Consider the following 17,104-nt stretch of genomic DNA (forward strand, 5'->3'; position numbering starts at 1 on the left):
TAACAGTGATTATTTTACCCAAAAAAGTAAGATATCTTCTCTCTTTATTTTTCACCTAAATCCTTATCATATCATATGCACCTAAATCCTTATCATATCATATTATTATTTGCATGATAGATCCACAACTAGATTTTAACCTATACGTAAGTCAGACTTGGTCCTCTCCTTCCAACTTCCAACCCATGTATTGAGTTTGTAAGTTTCTTGCGGTGGAAGCAAGACCTATAAATAATATCGGGTTAAGTGATTATTAGTCGAAACTGTTGATATGCAACCTTTAATTGACTATAAGTTTTGAGTTATTTGTGATAAAATAACAAATCTTATGTTATGGCATTCATTCTCTAATACAGCTAGGTTCATGATCAATAACGTCCACATGATTAGTAACTTCAACCAGTGTCCAGAGGAAACTTTTGCTGGAAGAAATGTTAAGTAATCTTCATTATCAAGTACTGGGTCACTCCTTTTGAAGACATGCTCTTTTCCAAGTCCTAGGTCAGGTCAAAACCATTCGGTAATAACAGAAGGGTGGAGCGGTATTGACCTGATTGCAAGAGACTGTGAGACGAGGAGATTGAAACCAACCCCAACCAGACCATGAAGATAAGCGACCAACACAGTGTTCTCTAAAGTATCTCCAATGATTATCATTAAATTTCAGTTTAGTTCTTTAACAATTATTGTCCACTCAAATAATCTATGACAAATAGTTCCACGTTTCGCACGTCGATCTCCTGGAACAATCCAGGTCTCGCACATCGATCTCCGAAGCATCTCAAACCATCCACATAACTTGTTTTAAATTCCAATTTTAGACAAAAAATATATATATATCGGTGAATCCACATAATCATATTACATAAATCAATGAAATTAATCAGACACATTTTCAAATCATACATTACTAATTCCAATTTTCATAATAAATCAAATAGGTTAGTCGTTCCAATCCATGTTACATTAGTTTACGACCTTTCATTAAAGAAAGAATGATTTAACTAATACTTGATCTCTCAAATTATTCACTGATCGATATATATTTCATTTATCGAGCATTAATATATATTGAGAGAAAGAAGATGTTTCAATACAATTTTACAAAAGTTACAAATTATATAATTCACTCAAGCTGACCGTACCAAACCCCTTGGATCTTCACATCCTTAGGTACCTTAGCACCCAAGTCAGTATCCGACGGCTGAAGACTTTCGAACACTCCAATCACTTCACCTGTCTCCGGTTTGCTCTTTGTGATCCTCAATGTGATATCTCCGACAGATGCTGCTGTGTTCTTGACGTTTTCCTTGGACAGCTCTTCCTCGTCTCCTCTGCCTCCAGCAGGCAAAGCCACTGCATTATCGTACCCGGTAGATCCACCACGACCCTTTGGGTCCAAGAAAGACGAGCCACGGTACGATGGAACTAAGAACTTTCCACTGAAGCTTTCGGGTTTCCCTGAAGCCTCCAGCTGTTTAACCGTGAAGAGGAACGGCACTCTTTCTCCTCCTGGAAGCTGAACTGTGACTGCTGCGTAATCGATCCCATCTTCTTCCTTGAACTTCACGCTTCCGTCTGAACCAACCTGGTCAAATGACAACAAGTTAAACCGACTTTGTTAGTTACTTGCGGTAGAAGAAAGAATCTATAAACTGAGATTTGATTAAGTGATTGAAGACTAACCTCGAAGGGTCCTTCAATCTCATCAAGCGTGTAAGTGAGACGGGTCATAAGCTTGGTGTTTTGGAAATCCGGAGGCGCGTTCTTGCTGACGCTCTCTGCTTTGACGGTGAAGGAAGTAGGCTCAAAGCAGAACTTCTTGCCTGTGTACTTACCAGGTTTGAACGAGAATGTCTCAGAGCCACCGTCGATAGTCGGACACTGGTTCGCCGTACCGGTTCCCTTAACCTCCATGTAAGTCTTGCTCTGTATCTCGTCGTACGTTAGCCTCTTTGGTGCTCCCTCCGCACCAGCCCCCTTCATTTCCCAAAACAAAGTTTTATAAATACTAAAACTTCCAACTAAAACATGCAATTTAATCTACTTATCTACATATGATACTATGACATAACAAAACGACTTAATTCCACCTCAAATTGATTATAAGTTATGATACATTAGGCAAGCACTAATTCATGTCACTTAAGCTATAATCCCTACTTGCCCTAGCCTAGCCAACACAACTTCTTATGGTTGTCTCGTCAGATCAACATAAAGCCTGTATAATTTGTTAAGTTTGTGATATTGATGAGTATATGAAGAAATTATACCGAGACGACAAGAGCAGAGGTGGCGAGAGCGAAACCGGCGATCTTGGCAGCGTCGGAGCATTTTCCAGCGAAGTCTTTCAGGTCAGACTGGAGAGAACAAGTGAGCCTAGCAGATGAAGACTCTAGACCAAAGGACTTGCCCACAGTTTGGTTTGATCTGAGATAAACATTGCGAGAAGGAGAAGAAGAAGCGGCGATCTTAGCCGGCTGAAGAAAAGTTGCGGCGGCATGGAGAGAAGTTGCCATGACGACAAGACAGACAAGTCTCAGATGTCTATGTTTGTGTTGGGTTGATAATGGTAGTACGAGTAAATAATCAGAGGAGAGATTTTGTTTCGCTAAGATAAGGTCGGATAAGTTTTTTGAAAAAAACTTCCATTGGTTGATTGATAGCCACGTGTCTGAAGCTGATGTAGAAATTTAGATTCTGTCTTTGATGACATGGAAATATATAACAAACAACAAAATTTGGAAAACTACCAATTTCTCTAGAAACATTCGAACGTAGGTCAACTTAGGTGGGGGTAACTTAGGTTAATTATCGATTTCTCTAGAAACATCTCAATTAAAAATTCATAACCAACTAGAAAAAATTTGATTTCTAAATTATAATTACAAATCGACAAGTAACAATAGAGTTTAATGGCTAAATTCAAGACCAGTGAAAAGTTCAAAAACTAATATATAACCAAGATAAAAGGCATAAATCACAACTGGCTCGATGTGTTTGGTCGGGATTGTACAAGAGCTTTGTCATATAACAATCGAATGAAAGAATAAACAGAACATTTAAATTAACGATATTTATTTTTTAATTTTACAATACAGAAATCAACTTTTACAATTGATGATACAATTATAACACAATTTAACGATCAACTTCTCCGATCATCCATCATCTTCTTTTCTCCTTTAACAAGCTTGGCATGATTCTGAGAAATACTAAACTACCGTTTCTCTAAAGATGAGTTCGTCGTCTGTAATGTTTTAACCATATGAAAAAGTCATAAATTAACTATCAACGAAAGACACACAACCAGATTGAAATAACAAACAAAAATTAGCTTGATTAGTTTGTATATCAGTGCTGTGACAATCAAACATCTAAATCACAAAATAACAAATGAGAAATATATAAATTCAAATACGAATAGCAAACACAATAAGCTCAGATTTGTTATATACTTTTGTACATAGAAGAAATTAAGAAGATAACAAAAAGGCATTCAGAATGAGTAGGAGGTCTATATTCATCAATGAAATCAGATGACAATAAAACAATCCTCATCATGCCTTTCTTTTTTCTACTTCAATTTTCGGAAAATTCGATACACTAACATATCAGATAAAAAAAAAAATCTTTGAAAACAATCTAAGAAGATTGAAAGAAAAATAAAAATAAAAAAAAAGGAATTTCTCTCAGACAAATGCCTCGTTTGTCCCCATGATTTAATGAATGGATTTCATCGGACTCGTCATCTATGTTTCTTCATCACTGAGAAACCCCTTTCTTCCCTAAACAAAAATTCGTATATAAAAAACAAAAGAGCAAATCCTAGACAATTGATATGAAATCTAAAACAAACCTAAAAAATAAAGCAGACATAAAACTAAGAAAGACTGAGATTCGAAATTTGTTTGATCTTGGAGATCGGAGAAGACATGATTTTGTAAACGGCGGAGAGAGGACTATTTATAAGGAACCGAACTAGGGTTAGGGTTTTAGGACGTTCCCCCTACTGTTTAAACGACATGAAGTCTACTTAATTAATTTTAAACAGCGTGTAGTTCTCTTACTTTATGAAAATTCAAAACGTCACTCATTTTGCAATCATTTAATTTAGTTTTACAAACTAAATCACCGATACTAAATCTTGACCATGATCGACGGCGATCCAAGCAAAGCACCGATACTAAATCTTGACCATGATCGATTAACCTAGCCGAACTGAAAAAAAAAACCCTTTCCTAGATCATGATCGTCGTGATATTTTCTGGAAATGAAGAATTTGGGGTTTTTTTTTTTTTGTTAAAGGGTTTAAGAATTTGGGGTTTTTAATATTAGAATCGAATACTTGTAGTAGACTGTTTTCTTCCAACTGCTTTTTAATTTCTTTCATTTGTTCTACAACGTACGACTCCAAATTTATTTAGAAAAATTCAAATTTCTAAAAGGAGGAAAATGCCGCTCATTTCGAATTAATGATTTGTAAATTTTTACGTTACGCAATTGTGTGATGAGCAAGAAGTTTGGTTTAGTACAAAAATTAATCCAGGATTTTAATATTTTGGTTTAGTAAAACACCAGAAGTCGGTGACCAAACAAATGAAACTTAACCAGCATGCTACCCGTGAACAATTTTAGAATGGTTCGGTTTGGTTAAAAATGTGACCAGTTACCCAACGAAGAAGCCTTTATAAAAGAAACAGAGCGTATCGGGTCTACTCTCTTTTATGCTTATACCAAAACGACAAACATTTCCGACTGCATATACGAAACAGAACCCATAACCAAATTTTTTACACAGAAGTAACTTTTTTTTCTTACAGTAAACAAACAAATTGTTGAAAAATGAGATTATTTATATATGGAACATTAGTTGAGCTTGAGGCAAGTGTATTTGGGGTATGCAAAATAATCAGAAGAAAGGAACACCACAGAGATTCTTGCTATGCTCGACGATGTAACACGCAGTCACGCAGTTTATTGGAGCAGACTGAGCAAGAAACAACTTTTGAGAACGGGAAGTGATATGACTGATTATGTGACACGAACGATTAGAGCCCAAACGGGGTAGACCAGAAGAAGGATGATCCCTAAAGTGTTTGACACTCCACGAGGCTGTGTGAACGAATTCCTGAACCCACCCGATGCTCGGATATGTTCTTGAAGAAGGTAACAGCCTATGAAAAGGTTAATGACAGTGCCAATCCAAGTTCCACGTATATGGTGAACAAGGAAGTGTGGAGAAACTACAAGCAGAAGGATCAAAGAACCTGGCATCTCAAGCCAATCTGCGCCAATTTTCAATAAGCACAACAAGAAAGTGTGAGACTTTGAAAATGTTGTTTCATATATGCAAATCAAAAAGGCATCAAAAAGAAATGTATGAAGAATTTCATCACCTGGGAAATGCTTAGGAAAGAAAAGTCTGAGTACAACTGCAATGAAAGCAATCCATTTGCCAGCATCTCCACTGATGACATTAAATGAACAAAAAAAACATTCAAATTTAAGCAAGCCAATTCATAGACTATTTGTGCTAAGCTGGAACTGTTGTAGGTTACCTGAGAAAGTTAAAAATGACACTAGGAAGGCTAAGGAATATGTATGGTATTAAGAGTGATGTAAGCATCTTGGTTTTCCAATTGGTACGATCCAATATTAACAAGTATCTGCATCATAGAAATCATAATAACAAAAATCATGTAAATTCGTAGTTTGAAACAATCAGAGATACTAGAAACAGTAGGATTACTACAAATTTCCACATGAGTGAAGCCAATTTAATCACTTTGAAAATTGTGGTAACAGATACCAAACTGTGATTTTTGGGGATTACTGTGTCAATAACAGAGTAAAAAAAAATCAGGTTGAGAATGATCATCAATCTGAGATTATCACTAGCATAATCACTAATCACCGATCTCGATACTTTTTCTCTTCTCAATTTCAAACGATCCGTTAAAAGTCAGCGTTTTGGAATTCAACATGTGAAAAAGTCACAAAAATTAACCAACGAGAAGTAAAAGAAAAGGCTCACATGGCAGAGAAGGAAGCAAGGAATTTGAGAAAAGAAACACCGAAGGCTAATCCACCACCGAGCTTGGAAACATCGTTAAACAGTTTCTTCGCAGCGATCTTTAGCTCCTCCACGTCGGAATTGACCAGAGACAACGTATCGACGTCGTCGGTCTTCATCGCCAGATAATCCAAACGCCCCATAATCCCAAAGCAAATCGATGATCTTCCTCAGTTCCAAACACAATTTAATTTTTGTATTTGATATTTATTATTTCTCTTCCAGCAACAGAGATCGTCTTCTGCTTTCTTTTTCCCCCAAATTGTTTTTTTTTTTCTTTTTATTGGTTCTGTTCAATCGCTCCTGGTTCATCGCCGCAAACTGATATGATTCGTGACGTGTCGTTTTCACTAAACCAACATGTGTCAGTTTTATTCCGTTGACTCTACTAGTTTAGTCCAGTCCTTTTATTTTGCGCGTTTTTTAAGCTGCGTGGCATCTTAAATAAATCCAACCAAAAACAAAAAAATGTTTTTTTTTGTCATAGTGTTGTACAATATTTATAACAAGTTTATTTTCTTCTATTCTAAATGATGAACCATGGAGATTGAAAATTTTAAATCTACGGGATCTCGAAACACTACTCTACTTGCAACACTTTGAAACATCATAAAAATTCATAACTTGCACGTTTTTTACTTTATGAAAAATCAAACACAGACATGGTGTAAGACGATGTAATTTTTATAGTTTCATTAAGTATATAGTCTTCTTTATAAAAGGATACATCTTTAAGAAAAATAAAACAAAATACAATTTTAGGAAGCGCAAGATGATTCTGATTTCTGTACGTACTAGCTAAGAGCGTCGACGTGATCTTCGATCAACCACCGTAGCCTCGTGCGAATCACAGACCTGTGTCGTGAATTTGCATCCGAACTTCTTCCCGAGTGACCATTTTCTCTCCCCATCCTCCGATGAACTTGTCTTGTCGATTATCTTAACGATCACTTTCTTCAAGTACGAGCACTCTCTCTCTAGCTGGTTCACTCGTGTCCTCATCGTATCCATATCCAAACGAAGCACCTCGTTCTCCTTCACCGTCCTCTTCCATCTCCCAAACTCCCCCACCTCTCTTTCTTCATCCCTCGTTAACGTCCCGGTGATTACTTCTCGGAGCTGTAACTGCTCCAGAAACAAGACTTGTACGACGGCTCGTAGTGGTAAACGCTCGTTTTGTGCCGCGTGTGTGCATCCTTCAACAGTCAGTTTCCGACAGTCCATTACACTACATATCTTCTCCTTCTCTGCCTCCAATATCCAAGGATGCGTCTATCAAATACAAAAACCAAAAGTTAAACATCAAGGTGCTGTGGTGTAGTGGTTATCACGTTTGCCTTACACGCAAAAGGTCTCCAGTTCGATCCTGGGCAGCACCATTTGTATTAAATGTTTTTAAGAAATTTTATAATCAAATCAATCAATCACCTTGAAATATATATCGACGGCTCTGTAAAGTCCATCATCGTAAGCCCTTGCTTGAACCGGAAGCAAAACCGCCAGGTCATAAAACTTCTCCGGTTTAAGATTACCGTCCGATGCTATTTCACCAAGAACCCCGTCGATCAGCTTCCCAACCACCGTTAGCGACGGAGGCGACACGAAGTCGTTTTCGAGATAACGACGTAGAAGTCTCTCCACCAGATCAATATCGTATAACGTATCGTTGAGATACGAGTAGCTTGGGATGAGTAGATCATCAAGCGTAGCTTTCTCAAGACTCGATCCAATCTTTTTCTCCAGCAAGGCTCTGCAACTCTCGGAGGTGTTGAGGATGATCGCAGATCGTAATAAATTGAAGAGAGATCTCGTCGTTACTGTTGTTGTTACAGAGGAGTTGTTTAATGGAAGATATGAGGTTATAGTCTCTAACAATTCTCTTTGTTGATTCTCGGAAGCTATGGTGGCAGAGGAGGAAGATGACGATGCTGATGATGAACGAGAGGCTCCGGGAATATGTTTCTTTGCGTATGATATTAGAGATTTCTCTACGATCTCTGGACTCAGATCTCTCGACTTCAGAGCTTTGATCACTCGTCTAAAGATTGGAAAACTCAATTCCGTCAAATCTTCAAACCAAAGCTCTGTTTTCAAATCATTGCTCTGTTTCTTGCGATCTACGGCGAGGACACCTCCGTTGTTTATTGGCCAACCGAACACAAACAACGACGGATTGGTTGAGGAAGCTTTGGAGACGATGGAATCTATACACTGTTCCGTTAAACCGAGAGATTCAGCTAAAGACGAGACTGATTCACAAGCTTTCAACGCTTCAATGGATTCTCGTATGTTACTGAAGACGAAGTGTGTGAGAAACCTCTCTGTTTTCGAAATTAGATTCTCCGGTGAGTACTCTTCTGTCATTTCGAGATAATCGGCGGCGCAGCGTAGTGGAACCGCCGTTGAAACAGAGATGTCGACTTTGAAGCCGTAGCTTATCTTTACCACTGTCTCGAAAATCTCTGAACTTCCCGGAAAATTCTCAAGCTTTATGTGAGGATCACTCTGTTCTTGCTCTGTAATCAGCCTTTGAAGTTTTCTGCTTTTAGACATCAGAGGAAACTGAAGAAGAAACACACACAAAAATTAGTTTTACTGTAACTTCGGAAAAAAATCAGAGACAAAGATGAATCTTGAGACCTTGTGTAGATGAAATGCTATATCATCAACTTCGATTTCGATGTCACTTGGTAAGCCTGTGGTGCAAAAGAACCTGCACCAAGAAAATAAGTGAGAACAGTTTTATCAGTACTTGAAACGTAGAATTATATCTTTGTGTTACTATTGAAACATGAGTGTTTTGTTCTTCACCATGCTTGCTTCTTGGAGTTTGCCATAAGAGAAAAATCACAGAAGAATGAAAAAGCAAAATCTCTCGATGAATGTGGAAGCAATTGTGATAAGATTATATTCGTAGTGTGCGATCGAGTAAAGTGAAACAAGTTTCATTATTTTTAGTGTGTGATCAATTCTTTTAGCTTAATATAATAAATGTTTCTGTCTTTTGCTTTTTTATAAAAAGGAATTGATTGTTTAATATTTTGGATGCAGAACAGCCAGAATCTCAAGAAATTGGGCATTGAAAAGAGGCAAAGTCGCACTCATTTGTTAATCTTAATACTTAAACTTCCCTCCAAATTTTGCTTTTCCTAAACTACTTCTACTTGTGAATGCATAATGATTCTTCTAACTAATCTTTTATAATCTTTAACCAATTATGGTTTTAAATGCGGATAGCAAAGATACGGTGGCCCAAACATTTATTTTTTGTATATGTATATATAATGACGATTTAAAAATGCCTTCAATCATGCTTTGAAAACTTGTTGAGACACAACAATAATATCATCATTTAAGATATATGAATGTATCGGTTATCAATCATGCTTTCAAAGCCATTCATTTCTTCTTCTTTCTGAGTTTATCTCTATGCATGTTATGAATTGAGTTACTTGTTAGATGAATAATTCATTTGCAGAGTTAATCTAACAAATCTTGTTATATAAACAACTAAGCAAGCGTTAGTTAAATAATTAAACTAACTCGTTGATTAGATTAATAAGTCATTGCCTCAGAAAGAAACAAACAGTCAACTGAATGTTTTACCCCAACTACCAAAGTAGTCTCAATGATATATAAACAATAATCACCAAGGACAGGGGGAACTGTGTGATTATTGCAGACAGGACATTGATATTAATGTCAGAATCTAAAAAACTATGGTTTTTAAGAGTTTGTCTCTTACATTGCCAGTTCTGAACAGCTTTATAAAGAAGTCTGCACAACATCAAGATTGGTCCATTGTTGACCACACTATATTGGCTTTACTAGTGTCTAATTTTAGCAATTAGCTTTTTAAGCACCATGGATTAGATTCATATTTAAGGTAGTCATGTAAATGGCAGATAAACAAAGATGATAGTCATGTAAACCTTATTCATTTTCGAAACTATAAGGGACGTCGAGTTGTAACCCCATAGAAAGTCAAGCACACCAAAAAATACACTGGTTACATTCCATCACCTAATCGAACCATATATTGCAGTTTATTTTTCTAGTTGTGCCTTGTAACTTCAGACTGCAGTTACCTTGACAAAAGGTTATGTATCGTTATCGAGTAGTATACAACATTCGAACAAGGTAAAACGTGTATTCTTAGACTAAAGATTGGTCTCGTAAGGCATTGTAATAACCCAGAATATGAAGCCTGTACAAGAGAGTAGAAGTATATGATCAGATCATATCTCATCGGAGTAGATACACTCATCCACAAGCTGACGGAGATTAGGATTCTCCATTGCAGCCGCCACCCGTTCTTTATCATTCAGTTGTTTATTCACTGCGATAAAAATGATCCCAATGAGTATCAAAGTTCAGAGCAAAAGACATCAACTTTCCTCGAATCCAAAGACTAGAAAACAAGATTTCTCAGTCATATACCATTAGAAACTGAAATCTATCAAACATCATCCTAAACTTTGTTTACAGTTTCCACACATCATCCAATCTCTTTTAAGCTCTACACTTGTAAAGGTTTATAGAAAGCATATATGTAATGATCAACTAGCTTAAACCATATCAAAACGCCTAGTTGATAATTGTTTATATGACATCCTCACCTCCATTTTCATCAGCGTGAGAACCAGGAGACACTCTGATATCAACCTGAACATGAATAATACAAAACAGAAGCAATCACACATATATAACAAGTAATTTTTGAGAATTAATGAGTTCAACTTAGATGACCTTATATTGACCTTATAATGAAGTGGCAAAGATTCTTTAAGCTTAGCTCTCAAACACAGACCAATTATATTTGCCATACTACAATGCTGAATCGTCGGTGTAAAGGTTATCCTGATACATCACAAATACCCAAACACAAAAAAAAAGATCATCTAAAAGCAAAAAAAAAAAAAAAAAGCCTCAACATTTGAAACCAATTCCTATGACAATTGACAAATCTATTTAACTTCCTTAGATTAATTCAAAAAACCGATGTAACAATGAATATTTAAGCAATAGTAGCAACTCACAAGATGCGATCCAGCTCGTCATCGATAGTAACAGATTCTTCAGAGACAACACTTAGCTGCTCCAAAGTATAAGGGTGTTCTGGATCTCTTATATCTCTTACATACTTTGTCCATTCTCGTCAAAGATTCCCAAAATATACATAAAAAAAGAACTCCAAAAAAGAGCAAAAAATCCAAAACAAATTCATCTAAACCAAAACTCAAAATTGGAAAAAGGATATCATAGATGTCAAGAGGATCAACACCATCATCTCTATATTGATCTTGTGTACGAACGAGCCGTTCCTTCTTAGCCTGCACAACTGGATTCGCGTTTATCAGTCCCAGAGTCATCTTCTTCTCTCTTTCCTCAACCTTGGTTCTCTGTACGGACACCGACCTAATCTGATTATGATTAATTAACCTTGGAAGTGCTCTGCTAACAAAAGGTCACGGGTTCGAATCTCAAATATGGATTTAGTGGAGTCACAAAGTCTTTCCATTTCCATTAGTTTAACAAGAATAAAAGAAGAATCTTTTTTACCAAATTTCATTTAACAATTATCTTTTTTCTTCAAGGTTTGATTTTTCGGTGCAAAACGGTAAACTACAACTCCAATCCTTGAACCTTCTTGAGGATCATCACAATGTATAACATCAACATCGAAGAGCTTCCGAGCTTTCTTGAAAAAGATGGATTCTTTCTTCCATCTCTTGAGGTGAGCCATAAGGAACACTCTCTTGGATCCTTCTAAGAGCATAAAACGCAGAGTTTTGAGGAGTGGATCGTAAAGATGCTCGTGGTAGACCACGTCAGACGCTAGAATCAAGTCAACATTTTGACCCAAAACCTCCACGTCATCGGTTTCTCCCCAACGAAGAGACGCCACGTGGACTTTCCCACCGAATCTAGCCACGGCTTCGGCGTTCGCGTCGGCGTTGAATTTGAGATTCTCGATCACGTTTGGGAGATCCGTCACCGTGACATTAGCACCCAGCGTCGCAGCCGCCGCGATTCCGACGATTCCAGTTCCAGATCCGAGCTCGACGATGTTAAGCGGCGAAGATGAATCTGAACCGACGGAGTGAAAATTGGAGAAGGTGTGAGTGAGTGGGCTGGTGCTTGGGTCACGACGGTAGTTATCGAGAAGCGTGACGAGAGTTGTTGCAGGAAGCCAGAGCTTGAAGGCGATGCCTAGCGACGGTAACTGCCGGATCACGAGTGTTGATTCAATCGAATTAATCCGGTACATTTGAAGCTCCGATTTACCGGAGGAGACATTCTCACCTTCGACTTCGTTTTCTCCGATTTGAAGCATTGTCGTCGTCGTCGTCTTCTTCTCGGAGAGTGCCAGTAACCATTGATTCGACGGCGCCTCTTTCAAATTTCGTTTAAACTAGGGCACTCGAATCTGATAACACGTGGATGTTTCTTATTGGTAATGATTAGTTTATTGAATTTGTAAAAGCCTCTAATCTATACCGAGGGTTTACTGGTGAGTAGTGGAATATGTGAGATCGGAGATTTTGAGAGTTTCAGAGAAAGTGGAAGAGAGGTGAAAGATGATAAAGGCAGTGATGATGATGAACACACAAGGCAAACCACGACTAGCTAAATTCTACGATTACATGGTGCGATGCTTGCTAAGATGACCTTTTCAAAATTTCTTTAATTTCTTCGATCGATTGACCGATTTCTCAAATTTGGTTTTTTCATTTTTGGGATTTTCGGTTTCCAGCCTGTAGAGAAGCAGCAGGAGCTGATCCGCGGCGTGTTTTCAGGTTCTTGATCACCTCTGCATCTTCGATTCCTTACCATTTCATTATCTGTATTACTAAGATCTAGGTCGATTGTGAAACTAGCGGTGGATTTTGTTATGAATATCTTGAGATCACCGGAATGTGGTCGCTGCAATTTTGATTTTTGTTTATATTTGATTTACAGTATTGAGCAGTAGACCTGAGAATGTAAGCAATTTTCTGGAGATCGATTCATTGTTTGGCGTGGTAATGGCTTCTCTTTGTTATGGTGTTATATTGTCATACTGCTATGTAATTTCAATGTTTGGTTTCTCAAAATGCTTTGTTTGAATTTGTTTGCAGGACTCTCGGCTTGTGTACAAGCACTATGCTACACTCTATTTTGTTCTTGTATTTGATGGTTCAGAGAATGAACTTGCTATGCTTGATCTCATTCAAGGTGCGTTTTTTGTTTGATTTGTTTATAGTCAATCGCCATTGCTCTTTGATTCCAATATTATCTTAAATGGCTTGTCTGTAAAACCTATAGTTCAATTTCAATTATTTTGCTTTGGAATGAGACAGTCTGTTTTAAACATGTTGACAATGTGGAAAGACAGAATTCGGAATCAGTATCTTGTTCGCAATGCAGTGTCTGAGGCTCTGATCTCTCTCATTAAAGCTTGTTGCCATGATCAAGTACGAAAGTGTATAAGTAGTGTGCCAGCTGAATTGGTCGATATTAAGATGTAATTGCAGAATATATTTGGATTGGTATTGGGTTGGGATATTATGCCTATATGTGTAGTTCTCTTTCCAAGTTGATACTCTTTAATCAAATTTAGGTGTAGTTTTTTTTTTCCTTTTAGTTAATAGAAAGAGTATACTGGCTCGAGTTAACTTAGCCTGTCACGGATTGTTGTTAAATACGAATCATTGCTTATTCCCCTGCTCGTTGATTCTTTCATTATTAAAGCTGTGAACAGGTATATCTTTCATAGTATGATGATCTAAGTTATAGATTTATTACATTGGCAGTTCTTGTTGAAACACTGGACAAATGCTTCAGCAATGTGTGTGAACTTGACATTGTGTTCAACTACAGCAAGGTAATGGTTTCTTACACAGACAAGTCCGCCCCACCAAATACTCAGATTTTATTATATTTTTTAGCTGGTGCTACTGCAGATTGGTTTGGTCACTCTATTTAGATAAATACGAGAAACAAACACGTGTTAGTAGTAAACGTTTTGATGTCTTATTATTTCTTTCATTCACATGTTGCAGATGCACGCAGTGTTAGATGAGATTGTGTTTGGGGGACAGGTACTGGAAACTAGTTCAGCCGAAGTCATGAAAGCTGTTGAAGAAATATCAAAGTAGCTCACACTCATCCTTCTCTCTCAACCTCTCTACTGATTTTTTACATTTGTGGTGTTGTGGAGATAACCAGTTGCACTTTTTTGGTATTGTACAGATTAGAAGCAGCCTCAAATTCAATTTCACTTGTCCCTAAGTCTGTTTCCGGCTGGCGTGGCCGATAGCTTCAAAACCATGCTCAACTGTTACTGAAAACCAAAGTCACACTAAACATGTAACAAAGGTTTTCTTATTCATGTCTTGATCCAAATTCATGTTTTGTTTAGTGAGCGTCAAATGTTGCGTGAATGGGCTCAATGGTCTAAACGTGGGCCTAAGAATTGTGACTGGGGGAAGCTGTTTGAGAATGTAACGAAAACGACGAGGAATTAAAGAACTATTAAAACGTTAAACAAAAGTTCAAATTCAGAGTATTGTGGGTAGCTAAAACTAGAATAGAAAGTATAGGGAGCTATAAAGTAAAAAATAGCAAGTACAAAAACGCCGAACGGCGTGCGTTGTTGTGAAAAGAGTCAATACGTAATTCGATGGGGTGAGAAGAAGACTGAAGATTCGAAAATGGTTTTGAAGTGCCAATTCATATAAGTATCATTCTACCTTTTGAAATTCTTATGATCCATCTCTGCATTTCCTCAGTACCAGCTTTTTGACCTTTTCTAGTACCCAATAGATAGATAAGATACCTATGTGGGTTTATATTTCTTTAAAATGTTTTTTTTTTTTTTTTGCGATGATTAGATTGAAACATATTATATGTTTACATAGTTGAGATTATGAGGATAATGCGAATAAGAAGTACATAACTTAATAGTTTTGGCCCTTGTTTGTTATCCGAATTAAGATGGAATGTTTTCTCTCTTTATGCTCTAAAAGCTATTGGGGGCTACAAGAAGAAGAAAAAAGTTGGGAAATTTTGTGTTGTGTAGAAGACAAAAGAACAGTAATAAGTGGAAGGGGAAGATTCAAAGTGGAGTTGGTTTTGATTGGGAAACGTTGAGAGTGAAACACAAATACAAGAAAAAGGGGAAACTTGTTGGATAAAGATGATACAACAAATCCAATAATAACATTTGAAGAATTGGTCAAGCTATAGCAAAGATTGTACCATGGACCAAAGTGACCACCTTTGATCATGTTTATATAAATCCATATCTTATGTTTTTTTTTTTTATGTATATCATATGATTGATAGAGATACCTCTCCCAATCATGGGGCATTCCTCTAGTTGGTCCAACAATTTTTCTTTTTCCACTTTTGCCCTTTTTACTTACATTGGACCACTCCCACATTTGTATAAAATTGATTCATCCATTTCACAAAGAAATAAACCAATAAAATGTGTTATGTATCCCCCTGAGATTTTCAAATATCAAAATTTTATTAAACTCAAAGCTAATTAACAAAATAAATTACTCAAGCTGTCTTAAGTTATTTTCAACTACCAACACCAATTGACAATTATTATATTACTGTTTGTAAATTCGTTTATATAAAGCAAAAACAAGAGCTACAAAACTTTATTACAGTCAAATTCAAGCAATATATACTAGTTGACCGAATAAAAAAACAGTAGATGTGAAGTCCTTTTTTTTGAAAGATATATAAACAGAACAACACAGTTCATAACATAAATCTTTAGGAAATGTGAAGAGACGCTTTCGAGGGGACAACATGAAGTTACAGGAGCCGTAGACCAACAAACAAATAAAAATCTGGTCTTAACTCTTAACTTAGGACAGCTGGAATTTGTACTTTTATATTTATAGCTTTATATACAGTTTACCTGTTTAACGAAAAATCACGGGGCTAATTAATTTGAAACGAAAATAATAATAACATTATTCCATACTAGACTGATTCAATCTGAAATATTAACATTCTTTGAAACTCAAATCTATAGATTTACCAGCAATTAATAGAGTATAAACAACAATGGTTTCACATTATTTTTTTAGTAAGTGTGGTATAATAATCGAAAAAGCAGAAAAGCATTCATAGTTAGCCCCTATAATGATTTTTACATTTTTTAAGAACGCATACCATACAAACAGAATTTTCAAACAAACAAAAATAAAAATAAAGAGGAAAGCAGAATCCATCAAAAGGACAGAGATGAGAAAACATTCCAGTCGTGTTTTGTAACTTTTGAGGAATGTCTCATTATTTTTATATTAATTTTTTTTAATATCAACGTGACCGAGACGAGTCCTAAACCCAATACAAACTACTACGTACATTAAATTAAAAAAATCAAGTTAAACAATTTATTAGTAATGACTTATCATTAGATCGCTCTTTAAACAACATCATGCATGCATGCGGGAAGAAGAAGAGAATTAAAATCTCGCGGCTAGTACTAGTGTCCGTCCACGTGGCGAACCTGATTAACGACAAAAAGATTAATAATGTAATTAATCTAAGACTCGTCGTCGTCGTCGTCGTCGTCACCAAAAACACGATCTCTGTATGGGAACTCGCGATACTTTTTTCGGAACGTTGTGGTTCCCACCGAATCCAAACATTATCATTCATCATTTGCATTTGCATCATCTCATCAAACACCGTGTAGTTTTATTGCTCTCCCACTCAACTACGAGCCGTGTCTTCTTTTTGGTTTGTTTGCGTATAGCCGTTTCGTTTTTCCTTTTTTTCCTTTTTGGAGTTGTGTAAAATATACTCTTCCTCTACTACGCAAACGTCAATATAAGCGAGAGACATTAATTGATTCATTACACTCCTAGTATAGGTAAGTTACAAAAACTGGAGTAGACATCTCTACGTATTTGCATTATATGATCTTCCTTAAATGAACCATGACAACTTATGTTCTTTAATACTATAGTTATGCACTGTCACTTCACCCATAATATATTTGATATGAAAATTTTG

At 36.6% G+C, this 17,104-nt stretch overlaps 6 protein-coding genes and 3 non-coding genes across 10 annotated transcripts; 2 read left to right on the forward strand and 7 right to left on the reverse strand.

Moving 5' to 3' along the window:
- Positions 1 to 1,060: 1,060 nt before the first annotated feature.
- On the reverse strand, positions 1,061 to 2,575 carry LOC17887031 (oxygen-evolving enhancer protein 1-2, chloroplastic). The gene is made up of 3 exons (XM_006291251.2): positions 2,274 to 2,575; positions 1,687 to 1,980; positions 1,061 to 1,588 (listed from the first exon to the last, which is right to left on the reverse strand). The coding sequence occupies exons 1-3, from the start codon at positions 2,517 to 2,519 to the stop codon at positions 1,127 to 1,129; spliced, it is 1,002 nt and encodes a 333-aa protein (XP_006291313.2). The 5' UTR covers positions 2,520 to 2,575; the 3' UTR covers positions 1,061 to 1,126.
- Positions 2,576 to 3,499: 924 nt separating this feature from the next.
- LOC111830766 lies at positions 3,500 to 3,569 on the reverse strand. Its single transcript, XR_002834109.1, has one exon. It is a non-coding gene; the product is annotated as a small nucleolar RNA Z105 (small nucleolar RNA).
- Positions 3,570 to 3,687: 118 nt separating this feature from the next.
- On the reverse strand, positions 3,688 to 3,774 carry LOC111830785. Its single transcript, XR_002834126.1, has one exon. It is a non-coding gene; the product is annotated as a small nucleolar RNA SNOR75 (small nucleolar RNA).
- A 960-nt stretch (positions 3,775 to 4,734) lies between these two features.
- LOC17885683 (cold-regulated 413 plasma membrane protein 2) lies at positions 4,735 to 6,352 on the reverse strand. Its single transcript, XM_006291803.2, has 4 exons — positions 6,038 to 6,352; positions 5,562 to 5,669; positions 5,400 to 5,470; positions 4,735 to 5,288 (listed from the first exon to the last, which is right to left on the reverse strand). The coding sequence occupies exons 1-4, from the start codon at positions 6,217 to 6,219 to the stop codon at positions 5,035 to 5,037; spliced, it is 615 nt and encodes a 204-aa protein (XP_006291865.1). The 5' UTR covers positions 6,220 to 6,352; the 3' UTR covers positions 4,735 to 5,034.
- A 438-nt stretch (positions 6,353 to 6,790) lies between these two features.
- Positions 6,791 to 8,955, reverse strand: LOC17887243 (BTB/POZ domain-containing protein At3g50840). The gene is made up of 4 exons (XM_006290271.2): positions 8,888 to 8,955; positions 8,717 to 8,789; positions 7,505 to 8,638; positions 6,791 to 7,348 (listed from the first exon to the last, which is right to left on the reverse strand). The coding sequence occupies exons 1-4, from the start codon at positions 8,911 to 8,913 to the stop codon at positions 6,875 to 6,877; spliced, it is 1,707 nt and encodes a 568-aa protein (XP_006290333.2). The 5' UTR covers positions 8,914 to 8,955; the 3' UTR covers positions 6,791 to 6,874.
- TRNAV-UAC lies at positions 7,383 to 7,455 on the forward strand. Its single transcript has one exon. It is a non-coding gene; the product is annotated as a tRNA-Val (tRNA).
- Positions 8,956 to 10,064: 1,109 nt separating the features above from the next.
- On the reverse strand, positions 10,065 to 11,644 carry LOC17886404 (protein AE7-like 1). Of its 2 annotated transcripts, none has more exons than XM_023783213.1 (5): positions 11,337 to 11,644; positions 11,116 to 11,221; positions 10,837 to 10,936; positions 10,696 to 10,741; positions 10,065 to 10,415 (listed from the first exon to the last, which is right to left on the reverse strand). In XM_023783213.1, the coding sequence occupies exons 1-5, from the start codon at positions 11,446 to 11,448 to the stop codon at positions 10,315 to 10,317; spliced, it is 465 nt and encodes a 154-aa protein (XP_023638981.1). In that variant the 5' UTR covers positions 11,449 to 11,644; the 3' UTR covers positions 10,065 to 10,314. The 2 variants fall into 2 exon arrangements, with proteins under 2 accessions (XP_023638981.1, XP_023638982.1); XM_023783214.1 differs by having other exon boundaries at positions 10,379 to 10,415; positions 10,826 to 10,936.
- LOC17886407 (protein N-lysine methyltransferase METTL21A) lies at positions 11,440 to 12,457 on the reverse strand. Its single transcript, XM_006292909.2, is given in 3 exon segments — positions 11,440 to 11,530; positions 11,639 to 12,414; positions 12,416 to 12,457. Coding segments are annotated over 2 exon segments (807 nt in total). The 5' UTR covers position 12,457; the 3' UTR covers positions 11,440 to 11,530; positions 11,639 to 11,648.
- A 95-nt stretch (positions 12,458 to 12,552) lies between these two features.
- LOC17886194 (AP-3 complex subunit sigma) lies at positions 12,553 to 14,622 on the forward strand. Its single transcript, XM_006291890.2, has 7 exons — positions 12,553 to 12,726; positions 12,834 to 12,876; positions 13,040 to 13,101; positions 13,198 to 13,294; positions 13,873 to 13,943; positions 14,122 to 14,213; positions 14,312 to 14,622. Exons 1-7 carry the CDS (start codon positions 12,658 to 12,660, stop codon positions 14,376 to 14,378), a joined length of 501 nt encoding a protein of 166 aa, XP_006291952.1. The 5' UTR covers positions 12,553 to 12,657; the 3' UTR covers positions 14,379 to 14,622.
- The last annotated feature ends 2,482 nt before the right edge of the window (positions 14,623 to 17,104 follow it).

The sequence above is a fragment of the Capsella rubella genome, unplaced genomic scaffold, assembly GCF_000375325.1.
Source record: "Capsella rubella cultivar Monte Gargano unplaced genomic scaffold, Caprub1_0 scaffold_5, whole genome shotgun sequence".
Classification (NCBI taxonomy): domain Eukaryota; kingdom Viridiplantae; phylum Streptophyta; class Magnoliopsida; order Brassicales; family Brassicaceae; genus Capsella; species Capsella rubella.

Coding starts and splice junctions, on each gene's coding strand:
- LOC17887031 (XM_006291251.2), bottom strand. CDS start 2,519: ATGGCAACTTCTCTCCATGCCGCCGCAACTTTTCTTCAGCCGGCTAAG. Junction 1,981..2,273: donor CCTCTGCTCTTGTCGTCTCG/GTATAATTTCTT, acceptor TGGGAAATGAAG/GGGGCTGGTGCGGAGGGAGC. Junction 1,589..1,686: donor AGATTGAAGGACCCTTCGAG/GTTAGTCTTCAA, acceptor TCATTTGACCAG/GTTGGTTCAGACGGAAGCGT.
- LOC17885683 (XM_006291803.2), bottom strand. CDS start 6,219: ATGGGGCGTTTGGATTATCTGGCGATGAAGACCGACGACGTCGATACG. Junction 5,670..6,037: donor CTTGCTTCCTTCTCTGCCAT/GTGAGCCTTTTC, acceptor TCTATGATGCAG/ATACTTGTTAATATTGGATC. Junction 5,471..5,561: donor GTCATTTTTAACTTTCTCAG/GTAACCTACAAC, acceptor TAATGTCATCAG/TGGAGATGCTGGCAAATGGA.
- LOC17887243 (XM_006290271.2), bottom strand. CDS start 8,913: ATGGCAAACTCCAAGAAGCAAGCATG. Junction 8,639..8,716: donor TAGCATTTCATCTACACAAG/GTCTCAAGATTC, acceptor TTTCTTCTTCAG/TTTCCTCTGATGTCTAAAAG. Junction 7,349..7,504: donor CCGTCGATATATATTTCAAG/GTGATTGATTGA, acceptor TGTATTTGATAG/ACGCATCCTTGGATATTGGA.
- LOC17886404 (XM_023783213.1), bottom strand. CDS start 11,448: ATGACTCTGGGACTGATAAACGCGAATCCAGTTGTGCAGGCTAAGAAG. Junction 10,742..10,836: donor CTTTGCCACTTCATTATAAG/GTCAATATAAGG, acceptor ATTCATGTTCAG/GTTGATATCAGAGTGTCTCC. Junction 10,416..10,695: donor TCACGCTGATGAAAATGGAG/GTGAGGATGTCA, acceptor TTTTTATCGCAG/TGAATAAACAACTGAATGAT.
- LOC17886194 (XM_006291890.2), top strand. CDS start 12,658: ATGATAAAGGCAGTGATGATGATGAACACACAAGGCAAACCACGACTA. Junction 12,727..12,833: donor CTAAATTCTACGATTACATG/GTGCGATGCTTG, acceptor TTCGGTTTCCAG/CCTGTAGAGAAGCAGCAGGA. Junction 13,295..13,872: donor TATGCTTGATCTCATTCAAG/GTGCGTTTTTTG, acceptor TTACATTGGCAG/TTCTTGTTGAAACACTGGAC.